This window comes from Carassius auratus, chromosome 38, assembly GCF_003368295.1.
Source record: "Carassius auratus strain Wakin chromosome 38, ASM336829v1, whole genome shotgun sequence".
Taxonomy (NCBI): Eukaryota; Metazoa; Chordata; class Actinopteri; order Cypriniformes; family Cyprinidae; genus Carassius; species Carassius auratus.
Window position 1 is genome coordinate 11,150,912 of NC_039280.1, and position 20,128 is coordinate 11,171,039.

A 20,128-nucleotide genomic window follows, 5' to 3' on the forward strand; every position below is an offset into this window, starting at 1 on the left:
AATCAGCAGTCTGTTAGCATCAGCTCATCTCGCCTGAATGGCCCTCATTTGCATATCTAACAATTACAGAGGATAGTCCCTGAAAAACTGATAAACCGCATCTTTGATTTTTGGGTCACAATACGTTCTCTGCCTGTGAGGCTTGTGATATTTAAATCACTGAAAGATTTACCTGGAAACTCTTTCAGAGCACCTCCGGAGGAATTCTGTGTAATTACTTGCATGCATGCGTGCGCACACACACACACACACACACACAGAGCGCTTTGAGAAAAGGTCACTTCTGATTTGCAATTACAGTTTCGACATCTGAGCAACCCTCCGATGCTTTTTCAAACCTTCAAACAGGACAGTGGTGTTCAAAAGCAGGACATATACATATGTGCAGCTTTATTATTCACAATCATATTTAATATAAATTAAAAGCTTATGTAAAGTATAACATAGTGATTAAAAAGTATATGAAGTATAGACTTACAATAAAAGACTAAAAATAGGACAAAGCAACAACTTTCAAATTCTTGCTAATACAGATGAGTTATTAAATGGCTGATCTTAAAATTGTATATTGTGTAAATGTCTAATATATCAGGTTCAAATATAAGTCAATAGTCTGTTTACTGTCCCCAAATTAGCTGTCTATGTCTGGTTGCCATGGAGTTGATTAGTTAAAGTCATGCTTGAAGTTAAAGGGTCAGAGGAGTGCAAAACTTTACGTTCAAGACTGAGATAGGAAGTGATGTGCATGTACACATATGAATGCATGTTTAATTGTTGCATGAAAGAGGAAAAAGTATTACCACTTTTTAATGAAAGAGAGCACTTCACTAAGCCAGATGGTGAAGAGGGTCCTTTAAAGGACACTCACATTAGCCCTTATAAACACCCCTGCGTGGTTTAAACTGGCTTCTTGAAAACCTTTCAAGACCAAACCTCTTCCGTCTCTGGGGGGGCCATAAATCAAGCTTCATATTTCAGCACATTTTCTTATTTTTTTACAAATCTGACTGCATTGTAATAAATCAATTAACTGGTAATGATCAACAAATTGTTTAAAAATACATAAACACACAAAAGTTTTACACTCAGCTATGCTCTGATTTTAAATCTTAATTTTGTCAGCTCTTGAAATGGGTCATACTGTCGATATTACACAGCAGTATAAGTGAATAGAAACTCGGTTGATAGGAGGATGCAGTTATTGCATGGATGGAGCAAGAACAATGTTAGTTTCTAAAATACATGCACACAGTTCAGGTAAATGGTTATATATATATATAAATTGGCCTCTTTAACTGGAGTTAAACTAAATATATGATGCTAAAATAACCTCAACATTAACAAAAACACTGAAATAAGAGCGCATGCATTTTACATGCATGTGGCTGATTGATCGACCATGATTTATCTTTCAATCAGATGCATTTAAAATCACTTTTTCTGTGTGCGTGCTTTGGATGTGTGAGCACATGGGCGAAGAAACAAGATTTTTATATGACCAGACGATTCATTCATAACCAAAATGAAACAATATGAACATTACGGAGCACTAAATACTCTTATGCAGTGCACGTTTCACTCATACTCAAAGCCGGAGGGAGCTGTCGCACAGAAAATCCAAAGCGGTCTAGTAGAAGTAATAACTTAGTGCAGGAAATCAAGCCAATTAGAACCTATTCTGCCTTAATACTGGTTTGCATACACAAATTTTACAATTGTTATTAGGAAAATGCAGAAAAAAATATTATAGAATAAAAATGATTGGTTATCATTCAGCAGTGTATTTGATATCCAATTAAAATACATAAGAAAAAAAAAAGTCTGACAAAAGGTTTGTTTTTTTCCCTGTCCCCTTCAAAATTCAGAAACATTATGCATACAAAAACTTATTTGGATGCGATTAACCACTATTAATCATTTGACAGAATTATTATTCTTCATAATGTGCATTCTAACACATTATATCTTGTTGTAAATACTTCCAGTTGAATTTAAAATGAATGTTATCAAAGTGTAACAGTGTTAAAGTGTAGCAATTTATTGTTAAAGTGTTACTAAAATATATATACACACACACACACACACACACACCACGTGCATAATTTCACATAGAGCAGCTGTTACTACACAGAGCCACTGATAATGAATGTGGATTTGCGCAGCTTGTCAGATAACAACGGCTCTGTGCTACTCTTTACTGACGAGATGCGCATTAATTATCGGCCAATATAGATAGTTATATTGGTCAACCTCTAGTGGAATTGTCCCAAAACATCCTAATGGATGCATCTGACCAACCTGACTGACCGCATTTGAAGATGCTGATGTGACATTAATAGGATGGTTCACAGCGGTGTAGAGCATCATGTGGCAGTGAAAGTCAATGAAATTCCACAGGTAACAAGGGAAACGCTATAGCACTGACCTCTCTGCGCCGTGATGCCCAGCAGCTCTGTTTTATCTTCCATACGACTGCTGCCACCAGAAGCAAGGACAGGAAACAGCTACACACACACGACAAAACAGGAAATAGAAAGGAACAGGACAATCATTAATGTTTTGGGATGTTCTTTTATGGAAAACAATGAAAGAATCCCATTCCACTGATTCATGTCAAGATCACATCTGAAGCACACACACGGGGCTGTTCATGTTTAATGGATTAGAGTTAGTTTCACAGCCGCAGGTGTGCTAAAGAACAGGAGTGTTGGTATCCTCATGGTAATGGGGGCAAAGCTCATGAATGCGCTTCTCGTGTTTAGGAGAACTGGGCTGTATGTGACAGAATCATAAATGTGTAGGTGCATGTTTATACCTTATAAGTGCAGGTGTGCGCAGAGCTGAAATACATTTGCTCTGGGTTTTGGGAATAGCTCACCCACACACATACGCACACACCGAGGCTATGAAGAGTTGGTGTAATTCATCATGGCTGATCTGACATAACTAATGATGAAGAACCATGGGCGACCACAGCTACAGTTGGGTGTATGTTACATGTGTGTATGTATCACATGTGTCTTAGCCATGACGCATGACCACATCTGACTGATTATCATATTTTAATCACCCTTTTGCTGTTTTGGAACCAGTAGGAAGTATAACAAGCGACATGGCAGAATGTGAGAGAAAGTGTGTACGTGACAGGGTGAGTTTGCTACAGTATATAGGGTCTACGCCACCTGCTTCCTGAATCAATAACATATTACAGCAGGTCTTCCAGAGGTGAATTAGAGCTTAGAGCCATATCACACCCTGATCATACTCCAATCCAATGAGTTCCATTAAAAATGTACAGTATTTAGATTAAATTGGGTTTTTGAGAATATCTGTGGTTTTAGAAGTTCATTGAAAACTCACGTGCTTGTCTTACCTGAAAAACGTGACAAAGAACTGAACCAAATCCATGAAGTTACTGTGTTGAGAGAAAGCGATCTGAGGAGAAAAGAGAAATGGGTATTAAACAGTGAGAAAATCATTAATTTACATGCTTGTGTACATGTGTTTTTCAGTCCATCTAAATAGGACATGAGAGCAAAGGTTTCGTTTCTGACTGTACCAATACTGCCCCCTGCTGATATACGTCTCTCTTTCCCCACACACGATCAATAGAGTCTTTACAGTTTCAGACTCTACATTCTAATTCAAATAATCATATTGTTTTGGCACGATGTCACTATGACACTATGTTATTAGGATGAACCTCCAATAACAGAGAGAGAGAGAGGTATAACAGACAAAGAGCAATGGTTTTACACACTAGTATTAGGCTTGGGCAAGTTTATTAAGTCCAGGTAAAGCACTTTTAAGCAATGTTTTAAACCTGAATTTTGAAGGTTTAATACTGATGACATGAGAATTCTTGTGTGAGGAACCCCATCTTGAAATTTGAATGGCAGCTATTTATTTTAATGTATAAAGACCAATTTATACTGTGAAAAGTTTGTATTGTGTGATAATGTGTAAAATAAAAAAAAATTGAAATTTTCACTTACATTACATTATTATTTTTGTTTATCTATGGATTTACGAGTTCAAAGTCATGAGTAATTAATGTGTTTACTCTTAAATAAAAAACATTTAAAAATATTTATATAAATGTTTAAACATTAGGAAAAAAAAAAATAATATATATATATATATATATACGTACTTCATTACATATCCATACAGCACTACAGTGTTTAATGTTTAAGAAAAAAAAAAAAAAAAACACTGAAAAGTGATGGCAAACGCTCCTCTGAATCTTCGATTTCAATTTCAAACAAGTATTTTTCAGAACATATAAGACAAGCAGAGGAGATTTACATGTTGACGTTTACCCAGATGGTCAAGCTGTTATTAAAACTGGTCACACACTCGCTACATGCTGTACTTGTCCAATCAGTGCTATTAACCGTGTAAATATGCAAATTAGACCATTAACCCAGGGTTTACAAACGTACAGCGTGAAATAAGAAAACCTGATTAGCCCAATTTAATTACTAACCCAGCGTTTGAAACATGAAACAAGCCCACAATTATGTTAACTGAGTGTTTAAAATGACCCTATTGAAATTCACAGAGCAAAGGCTGCAAAGAATTACATCATTCCTGTCGCTCTGTTTAGGAATGCAGTCTTAAACCCATCTTCCGAAAAGAGGGCAGGAGTCTAGGGGACCCCGGAGACGTTTCCACTTTAAAACACTGTCATTTTTTCTCCATCTTTTACCTGCTTTCAAACAAGCTCACTCTTCCCTCTCTACTCCTCCAGGCATTTCCAAAATAAGCACAGGATTTTCAGCGAGGGAGAGGGTAAAAGAGAGCATTGCAGACATCCACAGCATGGAGGCTGAATTCACACAGAGCTCTCATTGAGCAGATGCTGTGCGCTGATACGGCCTCTCTCACACGCCACAACCTCCTCATGTTCAGACTCACAGTCTCAAAGACAAACGGGCCTGACTCACAGTACTGATACCCACACACATTCACCATAAAACAATAGCACGCCAACTTATCACTGTCATTCACACATGACAACCTGTGGCTCACATGGGCATTATTGTGGCATTTGTGACGTGAACACTATATATAGCTTGTTTGTCATGTGTTTTAAGGACTTACCCAATCCAAACAAAAAGGAGAGAACGTTTTGGTACACCTGCCAAGGTAAGCTAACTAGTATAATGAAATGATCTGTGGAGGAGGATTGAACCTGAGGAACAAATGTACTGCTATAACTACTGACAGAACATAAGCGTGTAGAAACTAGCCCAGGATAAAAGGAGAAGTGTGGCATTTCTGAACCACTACGAAATACAAAACTCAAATATGGATTCAGAAGTTTGGGTTCTCAAACATTCCCTACATTCTGTCCCCATCTGCCATTGTTTGAACAAACAGAGAGTCCCACCCCGAACTCTTTCCATTGGCTGAGGTAGAAGTTGACATGTCACGCTGCTCAGACAAACAGAGCAATGTTCTGAAAACATGACACAGCCACAGTTTACACTCCTCCAATGAACAAATGTATGGTTTTTGAACATTAAACTGGCTAAAAAGAATTAAAAAGTTGAGCACTCTGTATTTTCATGAAAAAGCTCTCATGTAAGAATCTCACAAAGCCTGTCAAAAATGTCTAAACCTGCCTTTCCACCATCTTCGACAAATGACAGACCACTCAGTTATTTCCAATGGAGAGCGGCATGGAAGCGGTGTAGAATTTCAATCGTGTTATGTGGAATTTTCTGATCTGATTTAAGCTTGTGAAATGTTTGCAGGTTCTAATCAAAACTATGACCAGGGCATGAGAATTACCAACATATTTGCACTAAGGCATTACATTTAAACACTACTTCTGTAAAATGGACAGTTATGAATCATGATTTCAAAATTTGTTGTTTTATAATTATTACGCGATTATGTATATTGAATAGCAGTACTGTTTTTGTTTTTTTTTGTTAAGTGTGGACATTCATCTCATCATACTCATTCACTGTACAGTGGTGAATAAGCAGAGGGTAACAGGCTACTTCGGGGGAGAAACCCGACAATTGTACAAATGTCACAATGGCAGCTTCAGTCATATTTAAGACAATGACAATTAAGCCTAAAAAATAATTAATAAATAATTTGTTATTTCAACAGTATGGAAGCCTGTTCCTTTGAGAGAAAAAAATTATATAATTCTGCAAGTCATAATAATGAGAATCTTTCTCGTAATTATGAGTATTTATATATATACACACATATATACACATATATATACACATATATATATACACATATATATATATATATATATATATATATATATATTAGTGCTGTCAAAATTAGCGCGTTAACGCATTCGATTAATTTGAAATATTTAACGCGTTAAAAAAAAATAACGCAATTAACGCGGTTGCAGTTTTTTTTTATTTCCAGTTGTGGCCTATGTGTGTTCAACGTGCAAAGAAATATGGATAAGCCCAAGGAAGGACTTTTAGACGGAAAGTTTCAGTATAAAACTCTGCCGGATTACTCTTCAATCTGCCACAAGAAACAGCAACATTAAAATCATGAACTCAAATGTCATTGTTTAAAAAAAAAAAAAAAAAAAACAATGACTGTAACAGTGCGTAAATCAGACCTTTCTGTAACGCTAACGTTAATAAGCTTAAACGAAAATAAGGAAATAATTGTGTAGCGGAGTATTTTTTGTACACAGTGCCGCGAACTGTCAATCACTCCTGTGCGCGTGCATCACTGTCCTCCTCAGCTGCAGCAACTTGCGCTCTCTCTCTTCATCAAGCTTTAAAACACAAAGGGGACAAAAAGATCATATTGTCTTTGTGCATGGGCTATAGATTAATTAGATAAATTAATATCTAAATTTGTGCCTTGCCGTCTACGGTATTTTTTTAGAACTTAGAAAAAAGATGCTGCAGCCAATGAGCAGCCAGCGGGGGCTGCAGGACGACTCAACCTCCGCAGACAGTTTTTAATGTTTATCAGACAATAAATACTCAAGATTTTGCTTTAGTATAACTCACAACGAGTTTCACACACCTTCTCCGGCCACGTTGAGTTGTTGACACTTAACAGTGGGAAAAGCGACACATGCGCTATTCACTTGTATAACTTAAAGGTGAATGGGTAATGTAGTTTCTGCTCTGGGTGGGATGAATTAGGAAGCTTGCATTGTGAAGGGCGCTCTGAAAATCGGCAGTGCAGGTAAAAGATTAAAACCTCTATTAAAACAGATGTCCAGATGATCGTACCGGTACGCTACAAGCACGTTCTGGGCGCACGGAGAGGTGGCGGTACGCTCAAGAGCTATATTTGGAAGTGGCAGTACTGAGTACCAGTGCATACCGGCCCACATAAAGCACTGGCAATGACTATACTTTGGAATTTTTTTGCAGTCCACTTAGAATTCAACATAACAGAAATCATTTTTGTTTTTTATTGGCATTGATTGTTTTGAAATTCAAATGGTACTTACATGCCTGTGTTTTTATTTCTGTAATAAATATGGCTTTCAAGCCAACAGTTAATTTGGAGGATATTGATGGTTTATTGCAGGTATGTTGTTTACATGGGAAAATCTGTGTTACAAGTTAAACAAAAATTCCAATAAACAATCATATTTTGAATTTAAATAGTTTCTTTGTCTTGAGTTTACATTAATTATTTACATTTTACATTTACATATCCAAAAAGTTTCAGTCTTTTAATTGCGATTAATCGCGATTAATTTTAAAAAATTGTGCGATTAATTAGTTAATTTTTTTTAATCGATTGACAGCACTAATATATATATATATATATATATATATATATATATATACACACATATATATACACATATATATATATATATATACACATATATATATATATATATATATATATATATAGGAGAAAGTTTCTCATTATTTCAAGAGTTTCTTAGGTACCTAAGAAACTCTTGAAATGATGAGAAACTTTCTCATGATGGCTTAATATCTCGTAATTTCTCCAAATAATCAAAAACTTTCTTGAAATAATGAGAAACTTTTTTTTAAATAATCAAAAACTTTCTCGAAATGAGAAACTTTCTCAAAATAATGACTTAATCCATGCATGAGCAATGCAACCTTTGCGACATCTACTGCAAGCATAAGATCCCAGAATTTGAGTTGCACGTTAAATATTTTCCTACAGAAAACTGTTATAGAATAAGTGTCACAGTTTTGGGACGCATTCATATTTTGTGTCCAGCTGAATGCCTGTATACAGTATGCATGATCATGAAGTTGTGCACTGAATTTGCTTCAGTCTGTCTTTGAACTTCAACCCACATTAAGCTTTTTTCATGTTTAGCCTTTGTCCTGCAAGAAGACCAAGACCAAGCGGTTGCCTTGGTAACAGACAACAATGCTTTGTGCTTTTGAAATGAGATGGCTTAATGTATGAATATTGTATGCATGTGATGATTGAAAGGGACAGCTGATAAAATTAATAGATTATCGAAATACACATCTATTAAGTTTGTGTAATGGCTTTCATTTCTTCAAAAAAACAGGTTAGTCTGGAATGTTTGAAGCCACGAGCAGAGTAATTTGGAAGCGATACAAATTAACAAGACTACATGCAGATATTTTATCTGAAATGGCTATTTGATTACAAAACAAAGCAATGTCAGCTGAGGTCCTGTATGGCTTTCACCAACAGATCTCACTAGCCTGCCATCACCCTTGCATTGCGCATGCGTGGATTAAGGCATTATTTCAAGAACGTTTTTTATTATTATGAGAACATTTCTCATTATTATGAGAAAATAAGTCATTATTTCGAGAAAGTTTCTCAATATTTCGAGAAAGTTTCTCATTATTTCAAGAACATTTCTCATTATTATGAGAAAATAAATCATTAATTCAAGAAAGTTCCTCATTTCGAAAAAAGTCAGTATTTCGAGAATATTTCAAAACATTTCTTATTTTGAGAAGTCATTTCGAGAAAGATTATTAATATTTCAAAAAAGTTTGAGAAAATAAGTACCGTATTTTTCGGACTATAAGTCACAGCTAAGTACAAGTCGAATCAGTCCAAAAATACGTCATGATGAGGAAAAAAACATCTATAAGTCGCACCGGACTATAAGTCGCATTTATTTAGAACCAAGAGAAAAAATTTGCGTCTACTCTGACTTTAAGTCGCAGGACCAGCCAAACTATAAAAAAAAAGAAAAAAAGTGTTACTTATAGTCCGGAAAATACGGTAATTATTTTCGAGAACTTTTCTCAATATTTAAAAAAAAGAAAAAAGTTCCTCATTATTTCCAGAACATTTCTCAATATAAACTGTCATTATTATGATTTAAAAAAAAAAAAAAAAAATCCTCATTTGTGGCAGAAACAGGCTTCAATACAACAGTATTTAGATACAGCTGCAGCATTTGCTGTACAGTAATGATTCATTTACACTAATTGTAAATTTAAAAACGCAAAACACAAGTAAAATGTCTGGATCCATTTTGGTATTATTAAATGAACTTCACTATCATGTAATTCTTAATAAAAATATTCATGCAACATTTTTGATTAGAGGTTGATATGTGACCCTATAAATGTTTTCATGAAGCTCAACCAAATTCTGCTTTTAAATAACATTCTCACACAGAAACTCGACACATGAACGCTCCTACTATACTCTTGTTTTGACTCAAGCTTCCATTCCGCTGGCCAAAAACTACACAGGCTGCACAGACTCTTTGGCCACAGGCAAAATGAAAACAAGAGGCAGAAACAGAAGGCTGGAATTGTGCCTCTTCTGAACTTGCTGATCTCTCTGATTCTCTTATTCCTCTCAGGCTCTTCTCTCAGTCTCTCTCTCAAAGTGCCATGTGTTTCAACTTAACATTCCTTCTGACACTCTCAGTCTCAGCCTGCCATGTTTACAGAGCAGGTTTTGAGCACAGCGTTTTTTTCACCAGCCCAATCCTTCTTGTTGTTCTCCTCTAAATGCCTGACAACAACCCCTCTGTCCTCCAGAGCTACCACGGCGCAAGCCCTCCGCCCGCAATCGCGCTCGGATCCACACATGCAATCCCTGTGAAACGTGGCATCCAAAGGGCAGCTAGAGAATCGAAAGGCGAACGAGAGACGATAAGGGCGTTACCTGTGTGAAATTCACCCTTTCTCCATGAGCTGAGGAGAGAACGTGCTCTAGAATAGCGGACAGACAACCAAACTAAACCCTGAGTTTCAGCATCCTAGCACAGGAGGGTAGGTTAAATCACTTTCCAAAGCAAAGGAAGAGAGGAGGGGAAAAGGAAAAGAGGAGGAGAGGAAAGGAAAGGAGAGGAGAAGAGGGAGGGAAAGGAAAGCTCTGCCAAATCATTTCCAGACCAGACAGAAAAGGCCAAAGATATATGAGAAAATATAAAAGGACAAGGCCTTTGTGAATTTACAGATGGAAGGAGAGGATAAGATAGCAAAATAAAACAAAGACCCTCGCTGATGCTTACACAGCGCTCATACACACAGACATCATATTTTTCTCGGTGTACGTCACCGAACTCAATGTGTGGACTCCTCTCACCTGGATTTTGACTGGCCAGGTAAAGTTGCTGACATACACGTAGAAGGTAATGTTGGCATTGCTGCGGAAATCAAACTTCTCATTGGAGAAACTGTCTTTGAATTCCTTTATGTTGCTGCGGGAGACTACAGGGATTTCTTCACCAGCTTGAGTCCCAGCTGCTCAGAATGGAAGAAATGCAGGGTCACAGGAAGGAAGACAGTTTCAGCTGCACAAACAACACATTTATGATGTGCTTGAAATATGTGTTTCACACAAGTCTGGGCTCCATACCTGCAAAGCTGGTTGCCCAAGTGATGTTGAGGTTAAAGTTTTTTGAGGCATTAATAAACATGTCCAGGTCTCGATTTTGCTGCAAGAAAAAAAAAAAAACACATTCAGACGAAAAAAAAAAAAAAAGACAGTATATGAAACATTCTAAGAAAAATACACAACTTTTGAAATACATTATAGAAGCAAAAATTTCCACAAACTGCTGTAGATTTTATACAATGGCATATCAGCAGTATGATTATTTTTTTTTTAAGTCCCCATAAATCATAAGCAGTGTCTCAGAACAAGCCGTTTGCAGAGTCTGTAAAAACTGATGTCACATTTTACAAGCCCCGCCCATGACTGCTGACAGACACTGCCATATTAGCGGAGACCCCGTCCTGAGTGAGCCGCACACAATCCACCATCTTTATCTTCAGACTAAAGCATTTAAAACAGCATTCAAGTAAGAAATGTCTTATTAGTGCTAATGTGGGTCATTTTATCAGCATAGACAGCAGCAGATTCTATCACTTAATACAGATCTAATATAAACATGCAGTTTATTTCCCAGCAGTTTGCCTTCACAGACAAAACCAACTGTGTTTTTGTAACTTGTTTTTAACAAACTTGTGTGTATTTGACCGTTTAAGTGCAATAAGACATGAAACAGAACTTAGTTTAGTACTCACATGCCGTGTAATAGCCGATTTCTGAGCACATGCTTCGAATGTGTGCGCTCAGAAAACAGTGTATGGTATGGCTTTAAAACGCATGATTTTAGAGTGATAGACATGATAATCAAAACTTAACTGATGTTTCGTTTTTTCAGAGTACCCAAGTTACAATCTGTAAAGGCACAGCTCTCTTCTGGAAAAGGGGGTGGTGAGCAGCAGCTCATTTGCATTTAAAGATGCAGGCACAAAAATTGCGTGTTTCTGCTTCCACTCAAAATAAACATTTTCAAAATGATATAATAAATGATCTATGGGGTATTTTGAGCGGAAACTTCACATACACATTCTGGGGACACATGAGACTTATATTACATCTTGTAAAAAGGGACATAATAGGTGTACTGTGAGAATGTGTCCTTGGTAAACTCCCCTAATGCTGTATTGTTTCCTCTGTTCAACAGTGAATTGCTAAACAAATTCATGAAAAAAAAAAAACTATTGAAAACCGTAACATCAGATGTCCAACTGCACGTCAAATCAAATTAGTTTGCCATTTGATTTCAATGTTTGTTGTGTTTGCAAAAAAAAAAGTAAACTATCAGCCTTGTTTTTTCAGTGTAACGCACCTCATCTGGAGTTGCCACAAAGTTGATGGCAGTGTAGTAGCGATCATCCTCCTGAGACAAACTGAAGGTGAACTGGTAATCTATCAGCAATGTGTCTGTGTGTCAGAGATAAAGATACAGTTGTGTGTGAGAGGAAGAGGAAAAGTATAAAAGATAATATTGAAAAACTATTACTTAAAACCTGGATATTTTTCCAGACTGACTGACACATGCACAGGTTTGCGGTTTCTGTCTGATTTAGTCAGGTAAGGACAAAATGACTAGTTCTGTAAATGACTAAATTACTCAGATGAACAGCCATCAGCCGCTCCATTGACATACTCACAATAACATGTTCCCTTCAGAGGGTTTCCCTGGTAACGGTTCTCTACCTCACACCTGAGGGACAGAACGAAACCGAGTGAAAATATGTAGAATTATAAAGAACAGTGTTTGATATAGACAAGATAACGATAAGCTATCCCTCATACATTTGCCACATTACTTCTAATGGCAGAGTGGAGAAAACCTCATGTTACTGAGGCAGAAAGAGTATGTGTGTGTGTGTGTGTGTGAGCACACTTACAAATGGCAGCGGTCTCCTTTGATGCCCTTGGTGGTACAGAAGCATTTGCCATTGTTGGAGTTACACATGCTGGCATGGCCGTTGCACTTACAAGCTGCAAATGAGCAACACACACATACAATTAAGACCCTATCAAACCTGCAGCAGAAGTCAACTGTGTTTTGGCCTGGGCTGGTGTTTAGACTTACGCTGACAGCTGCCCCCATTTGTGGGATCGCCATAGTAGCCGGAGATACAGCTTTCGCACTGTTTGCCCGTGGTGAGGTCCTCGCATCTCTCACACACGCTCTCATTGACACAAGAGCTGTGTCCATTACACTGGCACGCTGCATGAGAGAGGAACAAACAGAACAATTTCAAATGTTCTTCTTCATTTTTCTGGAAATCAGATGTAGGCATTTAATAACTATTTAAGTTATACTAAGTCAAATGAAAAACCCTTTTATTTTTGGTAAAAACTTGTTATAAAGAAAACAAATGTGATCATTCATTAACAAATAATTATTAATATTTATTAGTAGTAGTAGCAGCATTGTTGTCACATTGAGTCTTAAGACTGCTAAATAGTCATATTTTTGACAGTTTCTTCACATTTAAAGAAACTTATTTTGACGGTTTGCCATAAGGACCTTGCAGCTGCCGTGTATGTGATATGATGGTAGTTTTGTCAAATTAAACAACAAAATGCTAATTAAGTGACTCTCAGAGCAGCTGGGGATGAAATTTGTATTAATATCATCATAGTGAGATGACAGGGGTTGAAAACACCGTGAGCGTCGTCCACGCTTGTGTAAACAGTGCGTTGCTGCACCATCCGCCGGTCATTCATTCATTGCAGAAATTATGGCGCCTTTACGCATGATGTCAAATGCTTCCACAGATTTGTAGTATTACTACAGAATTTTACTTGAGCATTGCAAATCACGGTTTGTTCTTGGTTCTTGTCAACAGTATCTCTGTCAAGATAAGCACTGAATAAGGCTGAATGACAGGCTTTCTGTTGTGACATTGTGCAAGGTCAATAAGAGGATGACATCTAATGGAGAAGACTAATGAAAAGATTAATCAGATCTTCTTTTAAATGTTTGCTGAAATAAATATCAGAAAAGATTGATTCATGGCTTTTGAGAATCGATATCGAATTGACGTCATTTAATAAAAACGATTAATCGAAAAAAAAAAAACCATTCTGCCAAACTCTGATCAGTACTAGAAAAACAAAGTAAAAACGAGCTAGAAGTAGAAGGCACCAATGGCTTGACGATTGTTTTTACACTTAAATGCGCAATCTAATCCTTCTTTAAGATGGACTCAACAATATTATATTCAAATGCCCACTTAATATTCAATATTTGGTCATTTCTTGATGACATGCTACAGCCGCTGCAATTTCTTGAATATGTGGACATTAAAATGTGTAAACTCCGATAGAAGGTTTAAACCTTTACTTTGAAATCACAATGAACAACAGCATATTGAAATGATGATGCATTCTCCAGTGTTGCGTAGGTTTATAAATTATTTACCTTACACATCATGAAATGGCATGCGTTGCGTTCCCAGATGAAGGTTATAATAAACCCAAATTCACAACAATATACATGATGGAGTTTGAGATGCTTCTCACATGTAATTGATAATAGTTAGTGTGGATCATCATTTACTATTAATGGAGCAGTACCTAACCTACATGCACGTAAATAATTCAAGTGCATATATTAAACCTGAATCGCCTATGTTTATTTAACTGAATCATAATGTTTGAACTCACAATAGCACTATGCTTCATTATGATTTTTAATGGGTTTAATATATCACGCAGCCTTGAAAAATGGTCTAATAATGCGTTTCATGAATTCTGCTCCATGGAAAATTCCACTTCACGGGCAAAATTAAATCAAGGATTTTTTTTTAATCAAGTACTCAAACAGAATCAAGGAACTGTCACAATGTTGCTTAATTTTATATATGCTTCCAGTACATCAGCATCAAATTGACATTTTGTTATCCGGTTCAATTTAGCGTCACTATATTCATTCATACTTTTATCCACTCAACATGCAGAACAACTTAGAAAAGTGAGATGAGATTTACCTGGGCACTGGATGAAGGACCAGTTGTAGCTGCCCTCTAGAGGGCACAAGCTCACATTCAGCATTGGCTGAGGGGTGGGAATGAGGGAGGGGCCTGAAGAGGAAGGGGCGTGGAACAGTGTTTGAATTGGACCGCGGTAAGAGCCCTCTATACACTGGCCCCGTCCTGTATTGCTGGGATCCGTGCACCACCCACAGCCAGGCTGGTCCAAACAGTGACCACAGGTCTTGTAGCCAGAACAATTCTCCGCTACAATAAAAACACACTTCCATTTATAACAGGAGTCATGCAGTGCAATCACCTCCAACTGAACCCTTCACAATAAAGCTATTATTAGTATATTAATCTGTATTGATTTTTGTCAATAGTAATGAATGACAGTTTTGACCATTACTAGTCAATAAACAGGAGACGTGCTCGATTCACAGAGAGAAAACAACAGGCTGCCAGCCATGAATGAACTTAAAGGGAGACAGACATACATGGGCAGCTGTTCATGGTGTACCACTCCATGCACTGGCCGTAGGGGAAGGACGCCACATAAGCATTGGAGTCCACGCACTGCCTCATGTTACTGCACCACATGCACTCCGAGCTCCCACTGGTGCACTCACTACAGGAAGAGCGCAGGGCACAGGGCGTCCGGCACTGCTTCACACTGTGATTCGCTGCAGGAACAGAGAGAGTCCGACAGAGAAACAGACAGAATGAAAGACACATGAGAGAGAAAAGAGGGAAGAGCATCAAAAAATCCTTTAAAGATTCTCACATCAATAAGCAACAGAAAAATAATGTTAAATTGTTTTTTTTTTAAATAAGGGGCAATAACAGGTATATATATATATATATATATATATATATATATATATATATATATATATACATATATATATAATAGTTAAAAAAATATCTGCATAATATAACAACAACTACAGGTAACAACTGCCAATATAAAACTGTCAAATATGATTTAATAAAGGAAACTTTATAAAATAATATATATTAAAATGACAAAGTCCTGGTTTAAAATAGAATAGATTTTATTTTTCTAATTTTCATTTTTTTATTATATTTTACTTTACTGCATATTTCTTACTGGCATCAGTTATTTAAAAACCTGTTATTATATTTTACATTTCTTAAAAAAAAAATCTAATTATAAAATAAAATCATTATAAAAACCTTTAAAAAAAAATACAATAAATGTACGTAAATATACAATAATGTACATAAAAAAATAAAATCTAGTATAAAACACTGATTATAACAACAACAACAACAGTGTAATATAAGGCAAGTGTATACTGGTCAGTGTTGTGTGTGTATGTGCATCTTTCTCACTTGGTCGTTCACACAGACTCCCATTAACAGAGTTGACGCAGGTTGCCGCCTTCAGTCCATTAAAAGTGGGCTCAGCCAGGTACCCACAAAAACCAGCGTCACTGGGCTCACCCGGCAGCCACTGTAGTGTGGAATTTGTGAAGGGGGACATGTCCTCCCAGCACCAGTAGGAGACATTGATCTTCCTCAGACCCACCCATGGAGTGATGACTGCTTTTGACTGCAGCACACAGGACAATTCATATTCAATATAATGTGTAAAGAGCTTCACAAAGACTAGTGCATTATAAACCCCCAGATGACAAAATTGTTCTTCATGAGGTTTTTTTTCTTTTTGGTCACAAAGACTGTGAAAGTGTGCCACAAACTCACTTGCAATGATCTGTTGTGCATCTCTTTGAGGACGAACTGGACTTTCTTCTGTGTGGTGAGGGATGCCAGCACCGCCTGGTGACTGCGGCATGCCAGTTTAGCATTGTCATACGAGTCCTTGGCTGTGATCAGCTTTAGACAGGAGTTCCCCACCAGGTGCCAACTCTCTCCACAGATATTCCCTAAAACACAAACATGGTGCAATTTATCAGGCCTCCAAACATGGCAACTGTGATATCAAGTGTTAATGATGAAGGAATCCTTTGAAATAACAAATTAAATAATAATAAAAACAGCTCCGTTTGAAAGCAGGTGATGATCATATCATGATATATCTTCCAGCCCTAATATGTACAAATATTATAATAGCCCTAATAAGTACATAATATAATATAATATAACATAATATAAGATAATATGATATAATATACTACTGATAAAAAAATACAAATAAGTTATTTTTATTCTTTATGGAGACCTTTAACAAAAATAACTAATAAATAATTAACTAATAATACAGCAATAGAAATAGCGATATTATTTAATTAATATTAGATATTTTATTCTAAACCTGTATTATTCGAGCATTGTTTTTGCAATGGACTATGACTAACACATTATTTACACAGGACTTTGCTCTTGAACTTCAAAGAGCTTGATACATGATTTGAAGATCAACGGCCCAGTTAAACAACAATGTGTGTGTTTATTACCAGGGAGGGTAGTGCACTCTTGATTCCTCGTCTCCCATTGGCAGTTCTGATCTGTAGCACAACTTTTACAGCTGGTCTTCTTGCTGCACACAAAGGATGGGTTATCCTTCGGACATGCCTCATACTCCATTATCCCACCCTGCAGACCGGCAGACAGAGTAGACACGTCAGAGCAAAGCTCCAGTATTACAAATTCGTAAACTAAAAGTTCCTTTTTTTTTTTTTTTTTTAAGAGTCTTACCGTGGAACTGGTGCAGTTACTATGACCAGACACACAGGCCGTAGAGCACCACTGGCAGCTGTTAGTGTTTGCTGTACAGCTGTAGCAGTCTGAATACTGGTCACACTTTTCACCATCTGCATCTGGAAAGCACACACATATATTAATGCTTACAATGCCTGTGGCAGTAACTGTGTATCCAGTAACTTGGATTTGGACTGAAATTAAATAGAGTATTACAGTAAAAAAGAAAAAAAAAATCTAGAGCAAATTACCCATCATTTCTGAACTCTTGACATCTTCAAAAAAAACTTGAGTCCCACTCAGTTAAGAAGACTTGGCTTTTGCCAAATAACTAAAGCTGACATTCTCATTGAGTGCAAACCTTCTTACTGCCTGGTGCGCCATCATGGATTTAGGCCTTTTTGCCAATTTTCTGAATAAAATAACACTTGGTGGTATAAATACTTCCTGCTGGTATCCCATAAGGCATAAAAACTTCAAATCAATAATGGGAGCCAGCAGCCGGTTGCAATAGGATCAGGAAAACCCTCAGTTAAGTTAAGAAAACTCTCAGTGATAATTCATAAATCGTAGTGATACATTCCCTATAACTTTCGCATCATTACTCCAGTCTTCACTGACACAAGATCCTTCAGAAATCATTCTACTCTTCTAATACGCATACTGTTATCCAGACACTGCCACATAAAATGCAAGACATCGTACAGTAATAATCATAACTTAAATACACTAAATCGTTCTAAAAGACACACAGGAAGCAGCCGTCCTCGGTGTTCCTGTCACTTACACCCTCTGGGACTGCAGGTGTTTCTGAAGCCCTCGGTGTCATGGGGTGCCGCTTCATCCCAGGACATACAGGTGGAGGTAGTGGAGTTCCACACACACTTCACGCCGGGCACAGCCTTCACACACTCCAGCTGCCCAGAGAAAGCAGCGCAGCTCGCAGGGGTGAACCTCAGCACGTCGCTGAGCATCAGGCTGTTAAAACCTCCATACACGTACATCACCCTGACACACACACACAGAGACAGAGATTAACCTCGAGTGTCTCAGAGAGAGGACAGGGAGGGGTATGAAGGGTGAGGAAGAAGAGGGCAGTGCGAATGTGGAAGAACATGAAAAGAAGTTAGGAGGAGTGAAGAATAAAGTGCATGAGACTGACAAGTCAAACAGCAAAAGCAGTGCTGTGCCACAGCTCCCCACAGAGGGGTCACTCAGTGGTCATATTGGCACTGACAACGACGCTGGGAATTATGGGTAAGAATACAGATCACAGTCAAAATCTCGCAGGAGATAGTCTTCTGTGTGGATGAGTGTGGTTAGTTAAGCTGGCAAACTGAATCACTAATAATGAGACGTGTTATTTATGGATAATGATTCTGCTTTATGACTTCATTTGACTAATCCGTACAGAAGAAGATTACAGGCAGATTTAAATATAGACTTCATATTTACCACAACACTGTTCAAAAATCACAGGAATAGAAACACTTTTAAAAAAAGGAACAGGACTCATTACAATTTAATTGTTAGTGGCATGCTGTCAATTATCTGAGGAAATTATTTTGACTCCGTTTGCGACACATCAAACAGCTTGTTTACAGCTTGTATGACAAGTTTACTGGAGTGTTTAAAAGCAAAAATATGATGTTCTTATTTTTTTTCCAATAACTTGAATTATTCAGTAACTTCAATTATTAGCATTTGAGCTGATTTTTTTTAAGTGGATTTGGTTTCTAAGCTGATGAACTTTTGGTTATATGATATCCAATTCCAAATGGAACCTGGCTACTTTCCTCCCAGGTGATTTTTCATAAAAAAAAAAATGTCCATGGGTATAGTATAAAGTATAGGTTAACATGGTCATAATATGAATTTAAAACCTATTTTACATAGACAAGGCAAAAAGTAATTCTATCAATAACACAGGGTCATTACTAGAATTCTGAAACAAATTAAAAATGTATAGCTTTTACAGTATTTTCAGATAATGAATATTAAATACATGCAACATAGACTTCCCTTGAAAGTGTATTATTCTAAAAATAATAATAATTTGATTGTAGAAATTGAGTGTCTAATTTATTCTCGGTGAAATTCAAAAGCATGCATCAAATATCAGTAGAGTTCAATGTTATGCTACTGTTCAAAAGTGAACAGACTGGAGTGAGATTTTTTTCACTGCACTTGTTCAATTAAAAAAAAATTGTATTGTGAAATATTTGTACAGTTTAAAACAACTTTTCTATTTTAATAGATTTTAAAATTTAATGTATTCCTTTATGTCTTTCCTGTCATGTCCTTGCTGAATAAATGTGTGCAACTAAATATAACTTACTAACACCCAATTTCAAAACGGTAGAGTTAATCATCCTAAATATTCATTTAAAACAGTGCACATTATGTTTAATCCAAAACAAATTATTACAAATGCGGTTGGATATTTTGATATACTGAGCACAGACAGTATAAAGCATTGAGATTACCCATTGTGATACACGGCAGAGTGGCCAAAACGGTTGACATCCTGGTGAAGATCTGGACTGGGCAGAACAGTCCACTCATCACAAGCTAGAAAAGGGAAAACGACAGACAAATTGAATCTCAGCCAGTGCTGCCAGTATATGCATAGAGAAGACAGAGCTCATGAATATTAATGAAGACTAATCATTGCTCAGTAATCTCCATTTACATTA

The 20,128-nt window shown here is 36.9% G+C and overlaps 1 protein-coding gene across 1 annotated transcript in view; it reads right to left on the reverse strand.

Moving 5' to 3' along the window:
- LOC113057054 (attractin-like) overlaps positions 1-20,128 on the reverse strand; it is a 53,760-nt gene that overhangs the window by 14,800 nt on the left and 18,832 nt on the right. The window contains exons 11-26 of the mRNA XM_026224075.1: positions 19,919-20,003; positions 18,220-18,440; positions 17,430-17,551; positions 17,189-17,327; positions 16,476-16,657; positions 16,104-16,323; positions 15,245-15,430; positions 14,763-15,011; positions 12,857-12,994; positions 12,669-12,762; positions 12,429-12,481; positions 12,104-12,198; positions 10,822-10,900; positions 10,549-10,706; positions 3,374-3,435; positions 2,426-2,504 (exon numbers count right to left, since the gene is read on the reverse strand). Coding sequence (XP_026079860.1) covers positions 2,426-2,504; positions 3,374-3,435; positions 10,549-10,706; positions 10,822-10,900; positions 12,104-12,198; positions 12,429-12,481; positions 12,669-12,762; positions 12,857-12,994; positions 14,763-15,011; positions 15,245-15,430; positions 16,104-16,323; positions 16,476-16,657; positions 17,189-17,327; positions 17,430-17,551; positions 18,220-18,440; positions 19,919-20,003 — 2,162 coding nt within the window. The remainder of the gene's footprint in view (positions 1-2,425; positions 2,505-3,373; positions 3,436-10,548; positions 10,707-10,821; positions 10,901-12,103; positions 12,199-12,428; positions 12,482-12,668; positions 12,763-12,856; positions 12,995-14,762; positions 15,012-15,244; positions 15,431-16,103; positions 16,324-16,475; positions 16,658-17,188; positions 17,328-17,429; positions 17,552-18,219; positions 18,441-19,918; positions 20,004-20,128) is intronic.